This window comes from Hesperophylax consimilis, chromosome 22 (assembly GCF_061612785.1).
Source record: "Hesperophylax consimilis isolate HC1 chromosome 22, BYU_Hcon_1.0, whole genome shotgun sequence".
In the NCBI taxonomy this organism is placed as follows: domain Eukaryota; kingdom Metazoa; phylum Arthropoda; class Insecta; order Trichoptera; family Limnephilidae; genus Hesperophylax; species Hesperophylax consimilis.
The window spans coordinates 17,961,119-17,984,450 of NC_142857.1; the positions used below are offsets into that span (position 1 = coordinate 17,961,119).

Genomic DNA, 23,332 nt, shown 5'->3' on the forward strand with positions numbered 1-23,332 from the left:
CGTAATTTTCGGCCCCTCAAGATATAAAAACACTTGTCCACTTACTTGCACATGACCGTGGATCGGCCCCCTTGGAACAGTGACAGGGCCCCCGATTTTCTGGGCAGACGCAGCACGCAGGCGCCCTGGGGCCCCGCGGCGCAGGCCAGGGTCGACAGAGGGTTAAGCAGCAAGCGTTCGACTCCGAACGATGGGGACTCCGTGGGCAGCAGTCGCTGGAAAGGTTAAAATATATTAATTAATTATGTAATTAAGTTAAAAAATGAGAAATCTGTGAATATTCCTTTTTAATGATAACAATTAACCAAGGAAAAAACGGCAAAGTTGTCTCAAAATCATGCAAAATTGTTTTTTTTTAATGGCCCATTTATAATTATTTAAAACACAAATAAATAAAATAGCACACACCCGTCCGTCATAGATAATTGCAATACTTTTGACTTAAAAATGTTATAGTTTGGTTGGGTATTTTGGTCTCAAACCCAAATTTAATTTTGTATAAAAAAGGCCGCGCACAAGGAGAAAACTTAATGAAATGAAATATTGTTAATTTATTGAAAATCTGGTTAAATTATTTGATCACCTGTTAAAAATCTAATTGGAGACCTATCTCGATTATAGCGAATGCTTTGACAAATTTCATAAGAAACTATTAGTAAAACAGGGATATGTTATGAGGAAGTCGGAAGACGTGTTCTTAAAAATAACAATAGTTTCGCATCTCGTTGAATATATTTATTCGGACAAGGGCACCTGCATGAACACGTGCTCAGATGTATTCTGAATTACTTTTTCATTGGGAAATGATAATGCTGTCACATTTTTAACAGTATCTCCTTGATAACTTTTCTTATTGGATCTACATTATTCGAAATTTGTCTTATACCGAGGGACGAATCACATTTAGGAAAGTGAATTCTGATCAAAACCTTGTACTGTGAGTACTAGAGTCCAGCATAAAATTTGTCTTTTCTTTCCTAAATACGCTCATTAAAGAACATAAATAATACATATTCTTAAAATAAATACCGGAAAGTCCGTACGTCCTATGCGTGCGAACCGTATCTAAATTTCGCTAATAAACAAAAAACAGTGTTAATCTCAAGTGACCTAACACGTAAATACTGTATATAATCTCCGGTAACCGGATAAATAATCACAATGATAATTCATCACATCTTTAAAAAGTTATATAAAGTCATGGGAAAGTGATGAAACAAAAATGTAGGTTAAGTTAAAAAAAAATAATTTCGTCGTTTCTAATGACTTTATATCACTTTTTAAAAGTGTGTTGAATTGTCACTGTGTTGAGTTATCATGGAACCATAATCTCCATATATAGTTAGTAATAACATAGAACATTGTAGAAATGTAGTATATATTCGTACAGCACCCTTAAGGTGATTTTGCACAAAAATGGTGCTATACAAATAGTGATGTATAAATTCCCGGGAATTTATTTCTGGGGAATATTCCCGGGAATATTCCCGGAAATATTCCCCTGGACGGGAAATTATGGGAATTTTGATTTTAACAACATAATACCTCAAAAAGAATAATATTTATTAAATAAAAAATAAAATATACACACATATGGTACATATAGAGCAGGATAGATCCATAAAAACTATTCCCATATATATAGGAATAGGATCCAAGAGAAAAATAACAAAAAAACACCGATCAAAATTATTTTAAAGTGAGTAGTATCTCTATATAATTGTATACTGTACAGTATTAGTAGCCTATATACACTTTATGCTAGTAAACGGTACATATAAAAAATCAATCGTAAAACTGTAAAAATGACACAACTTCACAGATCGTTACTGTTCATCTGATGATACCGATTGGACACTGACACTATCAACTTCGCTTCCACTTTCACCTTCATATTCTTCTTCTTCATCCGACCCTGACGAAGTTGTTGCCGACTCAGGATTATCTACGTTTTCTTCTTCCTCAGTACCACATAGGTTTGAAACGTTATGATGCGAAGCAATCTGCTCATCCGTGGAAGAAAGGGTTTTCTTAGGAGCAACTTGAGAGCCTCTTTCAGAGGAAAGAAGTTTCCAATTGTGTGCCACAAATGTTATTTTCCCTGCTCTTTGAGTTGTTAGACGATTCCTCCGTGTTGTATGAATGCGACTAAACGTGCTTAAAGATCTCTCAGTGGCTGCTGAAGTAATGGGAGCAGTCAATATTCTTATGGCAACCTGTGACAAATCAGAACATGCGCACATCCCCTTCCACCAGGTCACTGGCGTGATTTTATCGGCACACTTCCATAGGAATGCCTTGCTCCATGATTTTTCTTTAGTCCTATAATTGGCTAAATCAACATGAACATTTGCACTATCAACAGCCTCCATATGACTCGCTACTTGGTCAATGAATTCAAGTGCTTCAAGTTGATGTGCGTGGCTTAGCAGATGTCCTTGGGAACGCGGATCAAGTAAGGCAGCAGCCCTACCAACCAGTATTGGAGCAATAGCAAATTCTCTGCGCAGCGCCGCCTTTTCCAGTATTTGCTTCTCTTCGGCATGTGACAGTAGAGACGCTGGACTTAGTTTTACTTAGACTGCTCTCAATATCCTCAAAAGCATACAATGCTTTGTGTGTTAGTGGATCGTCTCCCTCTAGCTGTGTAATCCAGGAAACAATCGGTCGCAGAACATCGGCTAATGATGTCACTCTTGTCCAGTAAACATCATCATCCAACAGGCTGTTCTTCATATCATGAGGCAGCTTCGTTTACTGCAAATGTTTGCAGGCTTACTTTACACGCTAACACTCAATAAAGCATCCAAGAGAAGTCTAGAAACCATTTTATTAAAAATAAAATAAATTCCCCGTTTTCGGGAATTTATTTCAGGTCGGGGAATATTCCCGGGAATATTCCTGTTCCCGGGAATATTCCCCAGGGAATATTCCCGGGTCTACATCACTATATACAAATCATTAAAATATTATTATTATCATTATAAAAAAGCAGCATCTGATTTTTCTCCATTCAGCCGTTCCTCTCAAATTGATGTTATTACGTTAATACTAAATGGCAGAACGTATAATAATTATACTTATTATAACATAACTTGGGTTCGTACATACTTAGAGGGGGGAAAACAATGAAGAATTAAATAACAATCAAATACAACACCCCGATAACAAAACAAAACAAAAAAACACGAACTCTCAACAAGACGAGGGTGATGTGTTAAACTGATATTCAATCTACAATTAATCAAAATCTAAATAGGCAATTCCGCTGAAAAACAAAACGGGGCTACTCGTGTTTTGAAAAAAAAACTTTTATTAAAAAGAACAAAAGCCTCTTCCAAAGATAATTGATAATACAGAACGACGAATGTTCTCCTCCTCTCATAGCGGGGGGTTGCAGGAGGGGGAGGGGGGAGGTTAAGGAGGGGGTGTTTCTCCGGGCGAAGATGGGCAATTTTCAATTATTCATTCCAATCTTTATTTCATCTATTGTTTTATTTTTTTGTTTTGAGGAATCAGTCGAAAGTTTGGAGAACGAAAATTTTTTGTTCAATGACTGACTATAGTTTTGCTTATGTTTAAATTTGTATTAAAGTGTTAGAAACACAATTTGCGAATATGTTACTCATATGAACACCGCTAGATCTAAATGGAAGTCATAATTGCTACAATTACTATGAACCCAGCCACCATAATCAACAAATGCCACAATTTTTTTTTACCAAATCTCAATGTTTTTTTACGCAGTCCAGCACATTGATTAACTATTGACCGGTGGGGTATCTTTACACACCTACATAAATCAAAACTCTACTATATACCCCACCGTACAGCACGGGATCTCTCATCTCACGTGAGGATATAAATATAACTATTTGTTACACTTATTATTATTATAGTATCACCACGCATTTTTATTTTATGTGTGATACCGCACAAGAATCCCAACTGCTCCCAACCGTCTGGAGCCAGTGATACTATAGCATCCCGGCTAAGGCCATTTCAAGGAACATTTCAATTCTGAATGGTGGTCTTACACCAGGGCCATACTGATAGTAACTTCCACTCTGGAACGTGCCACAAACGTACTATATATTATTTTCAATGAGTAATTAATGAAAAAAAAACACTAATATCTAAATGGTATAAAACAAAGTAGCTATCCGCGTTTTTCTGTTTGTGCGATTAGTTCTTCTAAACTACGAAACGGATTTTGTTAAGGTTTTAACTGTCGTTTAAAGAATTTCTTTCGAAAGGTTTATATATATAATACATACAAATTATATTTATAGAAAGCAGAGAAAAGTCGATGTTTTGTAATCAAGTCGTAAAAAAATATTTCCGGGCGCTTACATTGCTAACGCTGGCAAAACTTTATGAGATACATCAAAATAATGTACTACGGAATTGTATATTTTAAAAAGGCCTACAGAAAAGTACGCAATGGTATATATCTATCTCCTAAGGATAACCACCAGTAACGCCGGGAACACGTTATCTAGTTAATCGAATAAAATTTACGCGCGCACACCGGGATTTGAATCCGCGACCTCCAGCTAAATATATAGCCATAAAAAATAGAATATTCTTAATTTGTGCGAGATATTTTTTAGAAGACCCCTCGACCTTGATAGGCGTCCGCGAAAAAAAAACAAAAAGAAAAATGCCCAAGACATAAATGAAAACAAAAGAATAAAAACATCTTTCCTTATACGCCAAAAGGGGAGGTGGGTACAAATAGCAGACGGAAGAAAAAAACAGATATACCACACGACAGAAAAAAAAATTGCATGCTTAAAAATAGGCACCACACAAAAGTGACATAAGAAATGACCGAAGAAACAAAAAGAAAGTAGAACTTGAAACGAATTTTTTTTAGGAGTAAGACTAAAATTGTGTCAGTATAAATGATGCAGATCTTATGGCAATGTCGATTGGAAAAAGTGGGGGGTTGAAACAAAAGATAAGATGATGAGAATGGGGGTGAGATTTAGGGGTGAGAGAGGTTGGGGTGTAATGACAAGAACAAAAGTGAATTCAGCGGTTGGGGGAGGGGGGGATCGAAGATTGTATTGTCTTAGGCTGAGATCTGTTTTGAGGAGGTGGTCATGTCGGGTGTTGTAATAAAACATGGGGTGTTGATTAATTTATAATGCAAAAAGAACTATGTTCATTATAGCCGGGTGGAATTAATATCGAATTAGGAAATTGCCGTCGACCAATTTTTTTTCAGAGAAGTTATTATACTCGTGGTATGTTTTTTTATGTAAAATCATTTTTTTAGTGTTTTGTATTTCATCAAGGATTATCATTGACGACAATATTAACGACTTTCAAACGAAAAAAGGAAATAAGGATTCAATTCCTTGATGCGATTGAATCTTTTTCTGTCTTTTCTGCTTTATGTCTTTTATTCGAGAGTCGTATTGTCTTCAATGATCAAATATTACAATCTAACGTTTTACTTATATGGTTATTCCACAATTCCACTACAAAAAACATTCATCCTAGACTTGTAGAAAAGTCAACAGATGTCGCACATTCAAATAAAAATGGATATATTTATCGACGAAACTATCTATATTGTATATAGTTCGGGTAGAATCTTGCAATCATACATAAATATAGCAGCCAAAAAAATATGCGTTAAGAAAATCAAGATAATGTTGATAGCTTTCAACTGAAATATAATACAGTTAAAAATGATGTTTAGTTGATATGGTAGAATTAGCGCAGCTGTCAGAGCACTTCTCCAGCAAAGTAGAATTCCTGGTTCAATTCCTTGATGAGACTCAATCTTTTTCTTCATTTTCTGTTTTAAGTCTTTCGTTAGAGAGTAGTTAATATTGTCTTCATTGATTAATTATGACAATTTGACGTTTTACTTATTAAGTTATAATACTATAAAAATAAATAATTAATGATATACAACATGGTAATTATACAGAATAAGGCAGTGCCTCACCAACTGATATATGACTTATTACAGGAAAGTTTCTGATGGTTGCTGACATGCATACTTGCGGATGTCTTTTACAAAAATAGTTTTTACATATTGTTTTACGTTCGGGTTATTGAGCTATGTTGTATATCCTGCTCTTTCTTCGAGGGTTTAGGATCACAGGGGCCTATATAAAAAATGGTTATGAGATAAACGCAAATTAAATATTGGAATGCTCATATGACCAACTACATGCCCAACCGATATGCCCAAATGTATCTCTTAAACGGCTGTATGTACGATATAGAGTATCGTATCACTAGTAAATATGATTATGGCATTACCGAAACGAAGCCTAACTCGAAACACCAGTTTTTTAGTTGGCCCCTGTGCTTTAAACAGTCTCGCAGTGTTCACGAAGGAATTGGTTCAATATCCCAAAAATAAACACCAGACTAAGAATATTAAATCACATCTCTTTAATAAAGTTTTATACTTGTTTTGGCATATTGTGAACAAACTGGGTATGTTAATTTTATCTTCTAAATTAAAACATGTTGTCTTTCACATATAAACACCCTCTATCCAGCAATAATTTCCTTTGAAAAGCTTCACAAACATATCGAAGCGTAAACTCCGCGAAAAAATGCGGGGACAATAATTGAATAACTTTTTAATAAAAACATTGTCCGCGTGATTGTCTCGCCCCAGACTCCCCCATCGGAAACCATAGAGCAGCTAGTGACGAAAACATTACAGAGGATCGCGTTTTAATTATTACAGTTTATTAAAAGGGATTTGCGTAAAAGAAGACGGTTTGTCGACCATACCCTAACAATTTTTATTTTGTTTAAAAATGTTTTAATAAATTAACGCAATATAGCATTATTTATTGTCATTTCAATATGCCAACAATGAACGCATTAGACGAAAAATAAATAACTTATATTTTTTATTATCTAGAAAATAATTACATAAGATATTTTCAACATATAGGTCGTCAAATAAAACGACAGAAATTTCTTAAGTGCCGCCTAAGTATTGTAGGGTTAGATATTGAGATAAAATTTATTTCTGTGTAAATTGACAATCCAAAGCATCTCAATGTTGTATTATTTTACACCTAACAATAGATCTTATTGTGTAAAACCAAGGCAAACCATAGGCTTACAAGTGAAAGTTTTATTATTCCTCTCACACATAAAATAAAGAATATATAAAAATACGAAAATAACGGAAAGATAAAATACAACTGAGCTCTCAGCAACATGAGCAGTTGGATGGAAGCGTTGAATTCTCCAAATCAGTCATCAATGAGGATGCTGAGTTGAACTTTTCTTAGAAACATCATAACAGGGAAGTGCATAGCGATACAAGAAGCATAAACTGTAAGCTTACAACTAAGAGCTTTATTGTACCACTCAAACATAGAATGAAAAATACCCAAATAACGGACAGACAGAATACAACTGAGTTGTCAGCAGCAGAGCAGTTGGGTGGAAGCGTTTAATTCATCAAATCAGCCATTAATGAGGATGCTGAGCTGGACTTTTCTTCGAAACACGATGACAGGAAGGTGCCCAGAAGTACAAACGATATTTCAAGTTTTCGGTTCTCCAAATTTATATAATCAAATAGGTACATAGTTAATATCTCGGCCAATCAGGGGCCAGAAAACAATAGAGACCTCTGACGAACAACGACTTAATCAAAAAGTCGGAGTTCGAGACGGATTGTCATTGAATTTCCAAAAAGAAAAGTCATTGAATAATAATAAGTTATAAAGAAGGCATTGTTTTTTAATATGCCCGGAAATCTATTGTTTGGAGTTTCTTTAATAATTTGAAGGGAGAAATCATTTTGCATAATTTGAGGTCTGCGATATTTTTCTGTGAATTTATTGACTCGAAGAAATAATTTCATTAAATTATTTTAATATTTTCGTAGAAAACATTAATTATTTTGTGCTCTGAAATCTACTGCCTATATAAATAAAAATGTAAATGTTTGTTAAAAATCTTAAATCTCCGAAAGTTCTTCACAGATTGCTTTAAAATTTTGACACAACATTGCATTCTAATACGCGTGTGTTTTTATATACTTATATAATATAGATGTCATCCGTTACAGGTAAAAAAATATTTTTTTGAAAAACAGCATAATAAATTGGACATTTTTTTTCTCCATCAGTTGGACCTAGAAGCAACATGCGCTATTATTTTTCTAACACCTTTGAACACCGATATAAAATCAAACCATTTTACATACCTTTTCACTATCCGTGTTCACCATTTGATATTTGAAAAGTGACAAGCTTTTTTAAAGTATAAACGAGATCCTGTTATAAGAAAAATTCACTTTTACATTTTTTTCATATCACTAAATTCAAACATAACAATGTTACCGTAAACATGTACTCTACTAGATAGATAGATACATACCATGATTAGACCTGCGATAAAATTTTCGTTACAAAATAATTACTTTACTTTTGCATGTATTTTAACACCACTTTTAATCATTCAGTGTAATCTTTATTTTTATTTCTATTATAATTTCTACAATAATATGTATTTTGTGTTTTTTTTCACAATATGTACTTTTCCCTTATGTTTTATTATTTGTTTCTAATTTTCTGTTATTATTTTCTTAGTTCTAACATTATGATCTAAATAATGGCTACCGGGCATGGCTATAATACGATCATAATTGAGCCTAGTTTAGTAGAAGAGATTTTTTTATTTTTTTAATTATAAATACTGTTTTATTTAAAAAATATATTGTTATTAAAGTAAAATTTGTGGAGCTCCATTTTGATTAAAAAATTTCTTTAATATATTCAATAATATTATTATTCAATTTATAAAAAAAACAGTTCACATATAAATAAATTCTGCTGTGTAATTATTATTAAACGTCGTGAAGAAATTAATTTCCCTCACGGCCTATGTCATCTTTGGGGATGCTGTGGTGGAGGGTCTTTTTTAAGTAAGGAAGGAGAGGAAGTTATTGGAAGGTATAATGTATGAAAGCAGAGTAGGAACCAGTGTGTACAGAAGTAACGGACGAATGAATATATTCCTCTCACTGGGGCGCAAGGCGATGGGTCGAGAGACCAATAGGAGAGGTTAAAGGGTCTCTCCAGACCAGCCTTTTTCGATCTGGCATGCCGCGCAGCTTGTGGGCAGGCACAACCTGAACACGCCTCACCCGATGAACCCGAGCATTCCTGCTAAATCACCAAACTTAGTGAACCACTTGGGGTGACCCATGGCGGAGTCAGTTATCCAATAAATGGTTTCCGGGGCGGCTGTACTCAAACCCGCCTCCCATACAGTTGCCATTACAGATGAACGTTCAATGTGGGCCCTTAAGGACACTGATCAATTCATATATACATATATATTCTCTTACCCTGCTTTACTTTTTTGCTTTCTTACAAAATTATTTACAAAATAAATAAAAACCAGTTTTTTTTGCTTGAAATCGAACGTAACTAGACGATTTTAATGCCTATTACCTAAGGTATGCCAAGAATATACACATTTTTGGCTAGTAGCTTCCTCTTAAATACTCTTTTTATGTAACCTCTTTAGTCCTGCAATTTTATAAAATTCATTTTTATCCATCTGTCCAAATGAAAGGTAAACTAATGCACCAGTTCTCGTTCATGTTCCCCTGGTACATTTCCGAAACTGAAAACTGATCCCTCAAGGCATTTGAATCCATTTCCCGGTAAATGAAATTATGAAAATGGCCAACTTCGCCCCGTAAAAAGCTCGCGAATGATAACATTTTTAAATCGACCTAGCAATGCATACGACTGCCCGTGCCATGTCAGTTTTACCCTAGAGACCCATTGTTTGCAATAGTTTGTTTATTTCGTTCTGTTTACGGTTATTAAAAATTCCCGTAGTTTTGGGGTTAATTATTGTGTTTATTAGGTTCATAATATATATTTTTTGAGGGAGCTACAGAATAGAGCCGGACGGTGAAAATGCTGGGCTAACATTTGGAAGGATTTTACTGACTGCTTTTTTTCAAATTTTCAATACTGAATGGTGGTATACCTGGGCGATACTGAGAGTATCTTCCACTATGGAACGTACTGCAAATATACTATGTATGACTAAATTGTGGAATAAGACAAATTCCTCAAATAAAATTGACTTGCGCACGCCGGGATTAGATTTTTTTTGTATACTAATATAATTCATTGAGGAAACAATAGATACAGCAAACGTTAATTATTACGAAATACTTAGCAAGGTTATAATTGACCAGTGAGTCGTTTTTTTACTAAGAGCTAAATGCACAATATATAGGGTTTTCAAATAAGAGGTGTTGTTTTGAATAGCCCGCTATTTCGGTAGATGTTACTTTTAAAGCTGTCATTTTTTGACATTTGACAAGTAGAAATTACGCCATTAATAAAAATGGAACGATACACGCTTTGATTGGGTCCTTGAAATGCGTGAAAATGATCCGGAATTCCATCGAAAAATCATCTTGAGTGATGAGGCCCATTTCCACTTCGGTGGCTTCGTCAACAAGCAAAACTGTCGCATTTGGGGCTCGGAAAACCCAAGAGTTATTGTTGAAAAGCCTCTCTATCTTCAACGTGTAACTGTTTGGTGCGGTTTATGGTCCGGCGGAGTCATTGGACCTTACTTTGTCGAAAATGAGGCTGGAGCAACAGTTACGGTGAATGGATTGCGCTATCGAGAGATGATTAATGATTTTTTATGGCCGGAATAGGATGGTATTGATCTGGACAACGTTTACTTTCAACAAGGCGGCGCTACGTGCCACACAAGCAACGAAACCATCGATCTTTTGCGGGAAAAATATCAAAATAACACCTATTATTGGAAAACCTGTATAATATAAATGTAGTGTATTTTAACTATACAACCTGCGATTATATCGGAACATTCTTTTAAGCTTTCTCAGTGCGAATTACCGGATATTTTAAGTTACATAAAACACAACAGAAACCTGTACAAGATGTCATAACCTTAAGGCTGGCTAAAGAAAGTATGTAAATAAAAAAACGTTTCGCCGTATTTGGGAAAAATAAAATTTCAGGTTTAAATCGGTAACCTCTGTTTTAGACGTGTGCTACGCGCCGCGGTTAAATTATTCAAAGAATTGTACAAATCGTCCACCTTATGCGCTACCTAGTACAATTCCCGGGTAAGGCCGGGACCCTTTAAACCCTCGCATACCCAATTTCTACCGATTTATATAAAGTTTCTTGTTAACTATTTAAAAAAAAGTTATTTTTGAAGATAATATCTAAACATAATATTTATGCCGAAACGTAAATTATATGAAATTACCTCGATATAAAAAATCGCAAAGTAAGATCCGAAAACTATTAAAAACACGTTATTTAATTCCGTTATTTAATATAGGTATGGAATAAATCACAGTGAAACTTTCAATACAACTAAAGCATTTGTCTAGAGGTTTTTGCTCTATTTCAAACAAGTCGTGTTTTTATTTATTGTTATTAAGTTTAATTTATAGAACTCCATTTTAATTTTAATTTTTTATATATTCAATAATATTGTTATTGGGTTTATAAAAACCGTTTATTTTTAAACAAGTTCTGCTGTGTAATTATTACTACGCGTGACAGCTGTTTCGCCCTCTGAAGGCATCATCAAACTGTGGGCAGCCCACTTACAGACGAAACATTTATATTATTTGTAGATAGGTATTTTACTAGGTAATTACTGATTTCTTAATTGATTTCTGAGTAAAATGTTAGAAATTATTAATGGTTATTACCCTAGTAAAGTTTCCCCAATTACTGTAATGTTTAATTTAAACCCAATAACAATATTATTGAAATTAAATGAAATAAAAAGAATTTGGCATTCTCAGACTATAAACATATTACCATTCGTTATTTCGGCTACTGTCATCATACCTAGCTCTCTAATTAAAAATTTAGGCGTATTAGATCTATCAAAAAATTTATATATAAAGATGCAAAAGTCGGTCATTTTGAATACATGTAGGATAACAAAAGATTTTTTAAATATCTATGTTGAGGGATCAGTAGGATTTATAGGCCCTGTTAGAAGTTCTACCGAGCCGAACCCTCTGATATGAAAATATCTGGAGTCGGTGAATTATTTTCCCATTTGATCTCTGGTGAGTTGACGTGTTGTTCTTGTATTGTTTTGTATTTATTTTGCTTATATAATGCACTTACATAAAGTTGATTGACTAGATGATCATTTGTGGAAAAGTGAGTGGAAGGGTTAAGGTTTTCCTTTGGGGAAGACTTAACCCGGACAACAAAATCGGAAGTTTAAAAAAAAATATATATATATATAAAAAAAATAAAAAAAGTTGTGTTTTATTAAATATTTTCACAAATTTGTCGTTTTTTTTAATAAAAGCGTGCTCCCTCTAACATTCGTATTTACATATCTAGCTTTCAAACCATATTTGAACGCTTACTACCGGGCCTTAAGGGTTTTTGACGTTTTGTAAAGCGAAAATAGTGAGAAAATAAAATAAAATTTACGTTTAAGAACATATATTGAATTCAAAATTAAACTTAACAGAAACATTTAAATACCGGCGTCTTAAAAAAACCTCTTTTCCAACCAAAAATGAAATATCATTTAAGTTTTCAGAGCCAAAAGAATTGGGATGATTGCTTTTGGGGTGCTAAGCAGTGTTTAGCGTCCGCACGTCTTTCAGTGTACATCTGCCCGGATGATGAACACTGCAGGGCTGTCTTATTATTTCGTAAATAAATCTTAGCATAATGGAATCAATTTCGACAGCTGATTATCACAATAATATCATTGGAAGAGTCCAGTGCAAATGTTTGTGGTGAATTAATTTTAGAGTTGGAATTCCTTAAGAATAAATATAATGATTTTTTTTTACATTATTGAAATTGTTAAAGTTAAGCGACGGTAGTTTTTTTTTGATCTTAGGTATATTTTTATATAAAATTGTAAATTATCAGTTGGAGCCGTGATATATTAACTTTGATTCACTTTCATGTTTCTACCTATCAATCTATATCCCTAGTATGTAATATTGTGACTTGGATATACTTCGGTTTCAGTCTACAATTCTGTTATAAATAGATTAAATATATTTAATTATTGAAGACAATATTAGCGATTCCTAAACTAGAATTTGAAACAGAAAAATCTGAAAAAGATACCTACGGTCACATTTAGCACTTGATCCCAAAACCCTTGCCTTGCCGGGGCACCTCTCTGCCAACTGAGCTAATGGGACCCTATCTCATTCTGTCATATTTAACAATATCATAATTAGAATAAGAACTACCAACACTGATCTTAGCTGATGTTTTTAATACGCCTCTATTTAAGTACAAAGCGTTACTTGTCGAACACTTTAAAAGTGCATATTTGAATAGTCAACTGCATAAACAGTTTAAAAAAATTATTGTTTCTTCTTGATTGTTTTCATTAACTTTACTTGTCGAACACTTTAAAAGTGCATATTTGAATAGTCAACTGCATAAACAGTTTAAAAAAATTATTGTTTCTTCTTGATTGTTTTCATTAACTTTGTACTAACGTGTATTAATTTTTCTTTCGTTTTGTTAACTTATATAATCTGATATTTTTATCTTTCTTTACGGTCAATAACCATCGTTTAAGTAAATGGCACTCGTTTATTCTAAATAAATAAGTTCTAAGATTTACAAATCGTGTACGCAAAAAGAACTGATTAAATTATTAAATTTAATTGTTTTTAACGATAAACTAATGTTTGCGAGACGAGGTTTTTTAATGCATAGCACCAAGGATAACATAATATTTTTCACCGATATAAATTGAAAAAATCTTCCCAGAAAAAATACATGCCGCTGACGGGAATTGAACCCGCAGTCTTATGATTGCCGGTCAGGCGCTCTACCAATATATGTATCTATTTATTTTTTCTATTTATATTTGTGTTTGAAGCTAATAATTATTGCTTGAAAATAAAATATACAAGTGTTTCATCATCAAAGCTTACACGTCTGCATGCGAACAAGACTTAGTACACATTATGAACATGGTACTTGTACTACGTACGTCAAAAACCTTCTTCAGTCCGGATCGCAGAAAGCTGCGCGGGTGAGGAGAGAACGGCGCGATGGGTAACTGTATGTGACACTCGTACAAAACACCGTGATTTTTCTCTCATAATAATAATTTCGCTACTACTGAAAACACACTGAAGGGGTCAGAAAACTTTCTATTCAGAGTTCAGACGGATGGTTTGAACAAAAAAAATTGTGGTTAAGCATCACAATGGGGTATTTTCACGAATTATAAATACTGTTAAAAATATGAAGAAGATTTAAAGTTTTTTTTTCGGTTTTTGATCATTTTACTAAAACATTGTGTAATTTTGTCGTTTTAAATAATAATCATTGATTTTAAAAACGATCTAAAACCACACAATCCGAACCAGTTCCAATTGGCTATAACGTCATTATGGCGTAGAAAACGCCAACGTCTGGAAAAACGGCTGTCACCAATGTCGCCCGGCGTGACATCAACGCTGCCGAATTCATAGTTATGGCAGCAAATCGAAAATGACACAGTTTAAATTATTATAGAAAATTTATTCATCGGCATAAAATTTTTATATAAATACGTTAACAATCGTATTTTTTTCGAAAAAAATAAACAAAACAAAAAACGTGAAAACCCTTATACTCGTATGTTGAGGTTCTTCAATGTTTAGTCGTCAAATAATTCGTTAACTCCTCACCTTGATGAGACGAGAGTGAATAATAAATCCGTTTCCCGTAACTCCAAAATAAGAAGAATGGATTATTGATATTTTCAACATTTCATTTTAACGCTGTATTATAAAAGATAGAGTTCCAGTATAAGTTTGTAAAACCCTGTCGTTTAGATTTGTAGTAGGTACTTTAAGCCACCCAAAAAAGGTTTAGCGTGACTTTTCAGGACTTTCAGGAGTCAAATTATGTCATCTATAATCTGATTTTACAAAATCAGCTATGCGAAATTTTCTCGATCTCCATGATTTCCAAATTCCATTTCTTCCTAGTCTTCCTAATAACAGAATATTTTTTTTTCAAAAATGAAGAAACCTACCTACTCAATTTTGATAAACCTTCTCAATCAGGGTCGGCCCTGAGCCAAACGGCGCCTGGCGCAAAAAACATTTTGGCGCCCCTTGTCAACAACAGTAGACGCCTAGGCCCTAGACTTAGTAGTAGGTAGGAGGAAGGAGATCACAATAATCAATAATATTTGGACCATTTGTGTTTTTGTGTAGCGTCGTCTTTATGAAAAATAATCTCAATGGCGATGTGTTAGGTGAGGTATTATTAGCGCCTTGGTGTCTCGGAAATTAGTTGCCTGGAGGTGATTGCTCCTATTGTGCCAGCATGGAACCAGCCCTGCTTCCAATTATTGTTAACTATGTTAACTAACTATGTTACCAATAGTATAATTACATTCCAATAATAAACTATTAATCGACACTTGGTGATAATCTGGCTTGTAAATAGCACAGACCATCAGGGAATATTTTAAATCCCTATGAAAAAAATGGATTGATCAATGAATTCACTCTGCAGGAGAAGACAACTCATAAACCAGCCACCAAATACATATAAACAGAAAGACTCACCAGAAAATAGCACTTGCAAATGAGTTCTTCTCCTTGGTCTTCGAATTCGGCGGCAGACGGCAAATTAGCACAAAATTTTTTTGAATTCGCACTATGAGATTATAAGATGGCAAACAGCTCTCAAAAGAGTAGAATTATTAATGATGATGAATCAGCACATTGTAATAATACGCACTGCACATTATTGTCAAAAAATATTTCAAACATTTTAATCTTCAATAGACCTCTTTTGACAAATGATACAAACTGGATGAATCCATCTGATCAATGCAAAGGTGTCGGTAATCCGCTATCACTCACCTGCAGAGCAAAATCCATCCAAAAATGACCGGAGATGTGTCTTTTGTCCATTATATATATTAAAAATTAATTAATTCATATATGTTTATATTTTAAAAATTAATTCACACTAATTTTAAATTAAATTTTAAATCGACTGCTTCTCCAACACTCGTTACTCAAATTATTAGTATTTTGAATTGAACAATATTCACGTGGAAAATATCGATATAGGTGTAATTTCATTTGAGAATACGAATTTTTTTCCGAAGGACATTACCAATGGTAGATTAGTTCTTCATTTAGGAACAAATGAAGGTCTGTAAACGCTCTCGTAAAATTGTCAGGGACATAAAGGGTATTTTTTAATAAAATTTCTGTATCGATGATGTGACCGTACAAGAGGTTACAGGCCATTTTAATCAGAGCAGCTTTCCGTCTATTGATAAGACTATACCCAGCATGACGGATATAACCAGGGATAGTTCCTATGTGAAGTCTCTAAAATATTAATACTTTAGAAATACAACATAATTGTATATGTATATAGATACTATACGGGTTCGAGAGCAAAAGGTTCTCGTCCCCTACAGCAGGAACATGACCGAGTACAGTACGGGAGGATAAATAAATAAAATAAATTCCCACCGCACGCGACTTGGTTGTGGCGCTTGAGGGGGGCGGTGGGAGGAGGTAGCCACCCCGAGGGTGAGGGGGTAGAGGAAGGGTGGGATAGGGTGGTTCGCTGCCAGCTCGCGGCGAAGGTAGCAGCAAGGGGAAGGGTTGACAAACCGCTCGGAAAATGAGAAACGTAAATTGATAAATTGGCACTATTGGAGTTCAGACGTCATAGTAGAAAAGCTGGATTTATTATAACCTAAGTAGGTATGTGATATGTGGTGATTCCGTCATTTGAAAATATTTCATTATTAGATTTTTTTACAAAATATATTTAAAGTTAAAAACTGCATAATTCCAAACCACATATTTCAGTTGTGAATTGCTTACTTTTAAATCCGTCTACATGTGTGTTAAGCCCATAATTCATTACAAAAAAATTACACTTTCCAAAAATTCGTCATGTTTGTGATAGTAATACATTTTTGTGGCGGTCTATCCTCTCTACCTACCCCTGCGGGGAAATGGCGTAGTGGTTAGTAAGGTGACCGGATAACTCATCAAAATGACAATTCAACACAACTATAAAAAGTGCTATAAAGTTATGAAAAGTGATGAAAAGTGATGAAACAAAAATTAGGTGAAATAGGTTACACATCAGTTATCATGGAACCGGTTAGTACATGTCGTTCATGAATTATTTCCAATAATATAATCAATTACTTGAACTGGAGATAAATCTATAAAATTTGATTGTAAATGAGCATGGAAGAATAATGATGGAAGGTCAATTATTTAATGGGCAAAAATTTACTTTCCAGGTTCCCAAGCTTTAAAAATGAATAGATTTATTAACGTTATAACTTATTTACATAAAATTGAATTTATAAAGCTCGCAGTTGCGCCGAACGGAGGTCGTTTCGTTCTCGCATATCATTTCAGCGTCGTACGCGACCAGCATAATAACGTATTATTCAATATTATTATTATAAAATAAAATGCGGCGTCCCGCAAGGCTCCCACTTTGGACCTGTTCCGTTTCTATATCTGAGGGGGCGGCGGAGAAAAATTAATATTTTAAATTCATCCCTAATTGTTTATTTTAATTTCCCGTGACATGTGCTTACTTTTTCTCGCGTTTTTATCCGCCGAGTACGTCGCTGCAATTTTAATTCGCGGACGGAAGATGTGGACGTTACATATTATACAGGGACTTTCAGATGTACGTCGTTCAATGCAAACAAAAATGTAACAGAAATATGTTCACCGGAGCACCAAAAACTTTGGAATAAAGAGCTTCAGCACCCTGAACATCCAATACCTGTTTGAAATTCCAAGGTTTTATTGGGTTACGTTCATTGTCAAAATGTTTCTCTTCATTGGAAATTGGGTTAAGCCTGTAGTAACAACCGCAATATCAGGAAATCGACAGTTTATGTTTAATCAGTTTGTACATAAGTATTATATAGTAAAATAAAACCAATTATGGATTTCCTCCTTGTGACTTTACCTCTACTGAGACAGCACAATATGGAATAAGTAAATTAAATTTGTGAGAAAGGAATATGAATTAAAAAATTTATACGAAACAACGAAACAAAAGATTATATAAAACGAAAAATTCACAAAACAATACATTTATAGCCATGGAGGGGGATTGTAGATATAAATAAAATCATTATAGAGATATAAACAATAGAGATATAAACATTATTCACAAACCATAAGAGAAATATTCTTTTATGGACCTCTTGTATTTGGTAAGTTCGCAACTGAAAATATCAACCTTGGATAATACGCTATTGTAATCATTGCATAGTCTGTTCAGGCAATTTAGATAAAAGGTCTCACTATCATTTTAGTATTTAAAAAATCTATTAACATAAAGCAGAAAGTCAGTAGCGAACGGGCGGCTAAGTGGCGGACACCGGACGGGGGGTGGCCTGGCGGCATGGATTTGATTTAAATGCATATTTACAGCATTATTCCGTAACTGGTGAAAATTTGCATGCGTGACCTTCAAAACAAGCGGAAGGTCACTGTCTTCATGAAATTTCAAAAAACTCTGCGAAAAGCCCCGGAAACACCCAGGATTTTTTAGTTAGTATATAAACTTCGTTTTATAATGAATCATACAAAACATCATCAACTTCATTTGACTTCAGAGTGATCTTTGTAGATCTTAACCTTTGTGTTACGTATGTTAGTCTAACTCATGGTCAGGTTACAGCTATTTTGATTTGCTTTATCCTAAATTATGAAATTTGCAAATCGGCTGTTTATTCTTTGAGTAAAAAAATGCGTCCAGCTCGTTGAAAATTCATTTTCAACAATATTGGTCGATTTAGGATGTGTTGTTTCACGGAATTTCAACAATTCATCAAATTGCAAAGTTGAATTGCAAGTTCCGCGAAGGTTTCGTTCAAGTTCTATTATTAAAATTTGACCAATTGTTAAAATTTTGTGAAACAACATATTTTTTATTCCCATATTTTCCAATACCACCAACATGAGCAATGCAATGATCTATTCCATATAACGAAAAATAATAACCATAATTCGACGGTCTCCGTGGTTATGATCCTTGGCTACAAGTCCGAAGGTTGCCAGTTCGAATCCCGGGGTGCGCAAGAATTTTTTTAAAATTAATTTGTGCGTTCCAGAGTGGTAAACAAATATATACTAAGTATCACCCCGGTGAAAAACCGCCATTCAGAATCGAAACGTTGCAAGAAATGTGGCCGTGTTTGGTGACCAGATCTGAATAGCAAGGTACTTCCCCAACTTCTTCTTCCTCACCCACTACCTTCAGCCTAACAACATACCGCAATTGGAGGCGCCATTGTCTTACTGGCTCCGGACGATTGGGAACTATTGGGACTCTTATTTTGAAAGAAAGGTTTTGTATGAAGTCGAAAGGGAGAAAGCAAGAAACTGGCAGGAGTATTGGCCTTTCTTAGAGGTGACCAGGACTCTCAAAGGGGTGATAGTTTGGCTTTTGGTGTTGTATTGTCATCTGACAACCATTTAGCAACTCATAAGAAAACATTGTTCCCGAACACCCTGTTTATTAAACATACTATGACACGTGTTGTTTTGGGGAGGAGGGGTTACATAGATAATATGAAATCGGGTGGTGGTTAAATCGCACGTGGTTATTCCATCCTACAATTTAATAAAAGGGGTGTTACATAGATAGGCGAGGAAACAATGTTTTTTTATTCCGCACGTAAAAATGTTACCCCAAACCCGACGAAGAAAAGGTTTGCCGGCATCGGGAGTTACAATCAAACAATGATAATATTTCAAAGCGGATTATAAACCTTTAATAAATTGCATTTTAATAAAAAAAAATAATGCTTTGATATTGAAAATACGGCGATTTTAACAACAGCTTCGTGGGGACTTGCATTTCTAAAAAAAGGAAATTTAGAGAAAATTTACTACAATCATTTGTAACTACTGCAAACACGTGAAAAATCACGGGATATTATTTATCTATTTAAAAAAAACATGTCACTTAATTGACGTTTATAAAGCATTGATACATTGAATCAACATACTTGGCAACTGCTTGCTTCATAGTGACCAATACATTATAGTTATTTTGTATGAAGAGTAATCAATATAATTTAAGATTTGGATCTTACTAATAAACGCTTTTCGAACCAACCATTAAGGTAGAATAAATGATTTTTCTCAATACGTTACGTTAACGGTATGATTTGAGAATTTCACGTCCAAAAGTATTATAGTGATTTGTTTTTGGGGTATTATACACAATTATACGTTATTGTAGGGTTGGAGCTGGCAACACGGTATCGCATATTCATACATAAGCACACATTTCACCACAACCTTAGATTACACATCAACCCTGATGATAGACACGTTGTCCGAAACGTTGGCTAAACAATGAGGCAGCGAAACACGGCATAATACCCCAAAAAAATCACAATAATTACGTTAACGTATTAATTTATTCATAAGAACGTCTTTGTTCAAAATTACAAGGGTACAATATTATTGACAAATTTAAATTGTTAAAAAAATTGTTACCCCTTTTCGGATTACAATGCATGAAGAAAGATTAATCATTTTATAATAGTAAATTTAGTTAGCTAATAATGTAACAATAAATAACGGTTTCTTGAAAATGGATAAAATCGTTGACCTTGATTAACCATAAGAAATTTATATATTTTTTTAATATTATACAGGGGGAGGTACCTGAATTATTGACACATCAGTTACATTTTTATGAGAATTAGAGTAATTTTGTGGTAAAAAATGCTCCAATTTTAAAATTGACACTAAAATTTAAAACAAATCCGAATTCATTGAACCAGCGTTCAGTTGCTCACAGACATACTTACAAACCGAAATAAGTATGTTTGATGATTCAGTACTTTTGAATAACGAAAACATAGAGAGATATGCATGAATATATCTTTGAATGAAACTACATAATATGAGAGTTTGTAAAAAGGATGAAATTAATTTTATTTCTTTCCACTATTTAAGAGATGTCGCTAGTATGCGCAAAACGAGGAATGACGGTGAGTTGCAGCTTTTCACCGCCAGGGGAAAACTCTGTCTATCCAAGTTTCGAACACACGATTGTTTGGCCGGAATCTGAAATGCACAACTTTTTTCTAATTTAAATTTAAATTAAAGAAGATAAAACTGTATGTTTGTTTAACGAGACACAAGAATAGAGTTCCAACCCTTAGAAAGATCGTTCTGTAACAATAATAATTGAAGCTTGATGTTTGGGATAAGAAGCATTTTAAGGCTTTCTAACAATATATATTTTTTCTTTTTTAACTCTCAATTTGGGAGGCGGGTTTTGGGTACCGCCGCCCTTGAACTATTTATTGGATAACCAATACTCCTGCAATAAGTCACCTCCAGTGGTTCGCTTCGTTTGGTGATTTAGCAGGGGTGTCCGGGTTCAGGTATGTTCAGGATGCTCGTGCCCACCAACTGCATGACTTGCCAGATCGGGAGAGGATGGTTTGGGGAGATCCTTTGACTACCACTCCTTGACACACTGATCCCAAGATTCATACCCAACCCTAATTTCTTTTGGATCCCCATAATTTCCTCTTCTTCTTTTCCTTATAAAAGACCCTCCACACAGCATCCCAGAAGATGAAATAGGCCTTAAGGAAAAATTTTATGCCTCCTGTGTGGGGTAAATGTATGTATGTTATGAAAAAAGTAAGCGAACTTATATTAGAACTTATATTACGGGTTGAATCTTGCGATCATACATAAAGATAGTTGCCAGTAAAAATGTGCGGTGAAAAAATGAAGACAATGTTGGTAGTTCTTATTCGAAGTATGATACAGTTAAAAGTGACCGAGGGGGATAGGGTCCCATTAGCTCAGTTGGTAGAGCGGTGTCCCGGAAAGACAAGGGTCCTGGGTTCGAGTCCTAGATGTGACCGTATCCTTTTCTGATTTTTCTGTTTCAGATTTTCGTTTAGAAATCCCTAATATTGTCTTCAATAATTGATTTTTTTTTTGTTAATAGAGACGATAAATCATATAATATAAGTCGATAGATACATGAAAAAGCGAAAGCATGACAAGTAGAGCAAAATGTAGTTCGAATAAAAAAGCTTCCATTATACCGGTTAGTAGATGAAGGTTTCTACCTAGGCACTGGTGTCGTGGGTTCAATAGTCTGCTAGCTAAGTCCTCCCATCAGTGCACAGACAATTATTCATGATCTTTAAAACATTAGTTAAATTGTCTACAATTATCAAAAGCTTAATTGTTTTAATAAGTAGGTACTTAAGTGAACAATATACAGGTTGTTAACATGACTTACTTTAACAAGGGAATACTGACCTTATATTTATTCTTTCATTGGTAATTCTGCCAAGTAACCATCAACCCCACTGACCCTACTGATTTTCCATCTTTTTTTGGTGAAAAACAAAAAAACAAAAATAGGTTTAGCAAATAGATTTCGGAGACCTAAATGACTATTTATTTTCACAAGAAATAAGTTCAGCCATCACCGGTAAAAATAAGTCTAAACAGTTAAGTTTCTAAACAACCTGTACACGGAGAAAAATGAGTATTTCTAAAATAAGTAACTTACGTTTCTTATCAAACTGTACACGGAGAAAAATGAGAATTGCTAAAATAAGTCGCTTACGTTTCTTAACAACCTGTACACGGAGAAAAATGAGTATTGCTAAAATAAGTAACTTACGTTTCTTATCAAACTGTACACGGATAAAAATGAGAATTGCTAAAATAAGTCGCTTACGTTTCTTAACAACCTGTACATGGAGAAAAATGAGTATTGCTAAAATAAGTAACTTACGGTTCTTATCAAACTGTACACGGAGAAAAATGAGAATTGCTAAAATAAGTCGCTTACGTTTCTTAAAAACCTGTAGACGGAGAAAAATGAGTATTGCTAATTTATTAAAAATTTCTTCAAATTATTGGTAATTCGGTTATAAACGGGATTGCAGGTCGTTTTCTGATATTTTTTTTAGTAAATTCTGATAATATGCAATAATGAAATGTGAAAATATTAGAATTATTATGAACACGTTTTCCGACATCGTGAAAATACGTAAAGTTTATTAGGAAACCTATCAATTCATTCGTTAAGAGCTTGCAATCCCTTTTTTAACCGGCTTACGAATAATTAATAAATTAGCAATATTCAATATTAGTATTTTTTCTCCGTGTATAAGTGTAAATAACTATAAACAAAAGTATTCATTTTCTGTTAATCTTTTATCATTATTTTTTCGCCAATTTGAATGTCTGGCAATATTCTTTACTTACTATGCAGGTTGG

At 34.1% G+C, this 23,332-nt stretch overlaps 1 protein-coding gene across 1 annotated transcript in view; it reads right to left on the bottom strand.

Annotated features, from left to right (window-relative positions):
• The window catches only part of mbo (Nuclear pore complex protein Nup88), a 298,324-nt gene that overhangs the window by 139,199 nt on the left and 135,793 nt on the right, over positions 1-23,332 (bottom strand). The window contains exon 2 of the mRNA XM_089645063.1: positions 46-215. Within this exon, the coding sequence (XP_089501189.1) occupies positions 46-215 (170 nt within the window). The remainder of the gene's footprint in view (positions 1-45; positions 216-23,332) is intronic.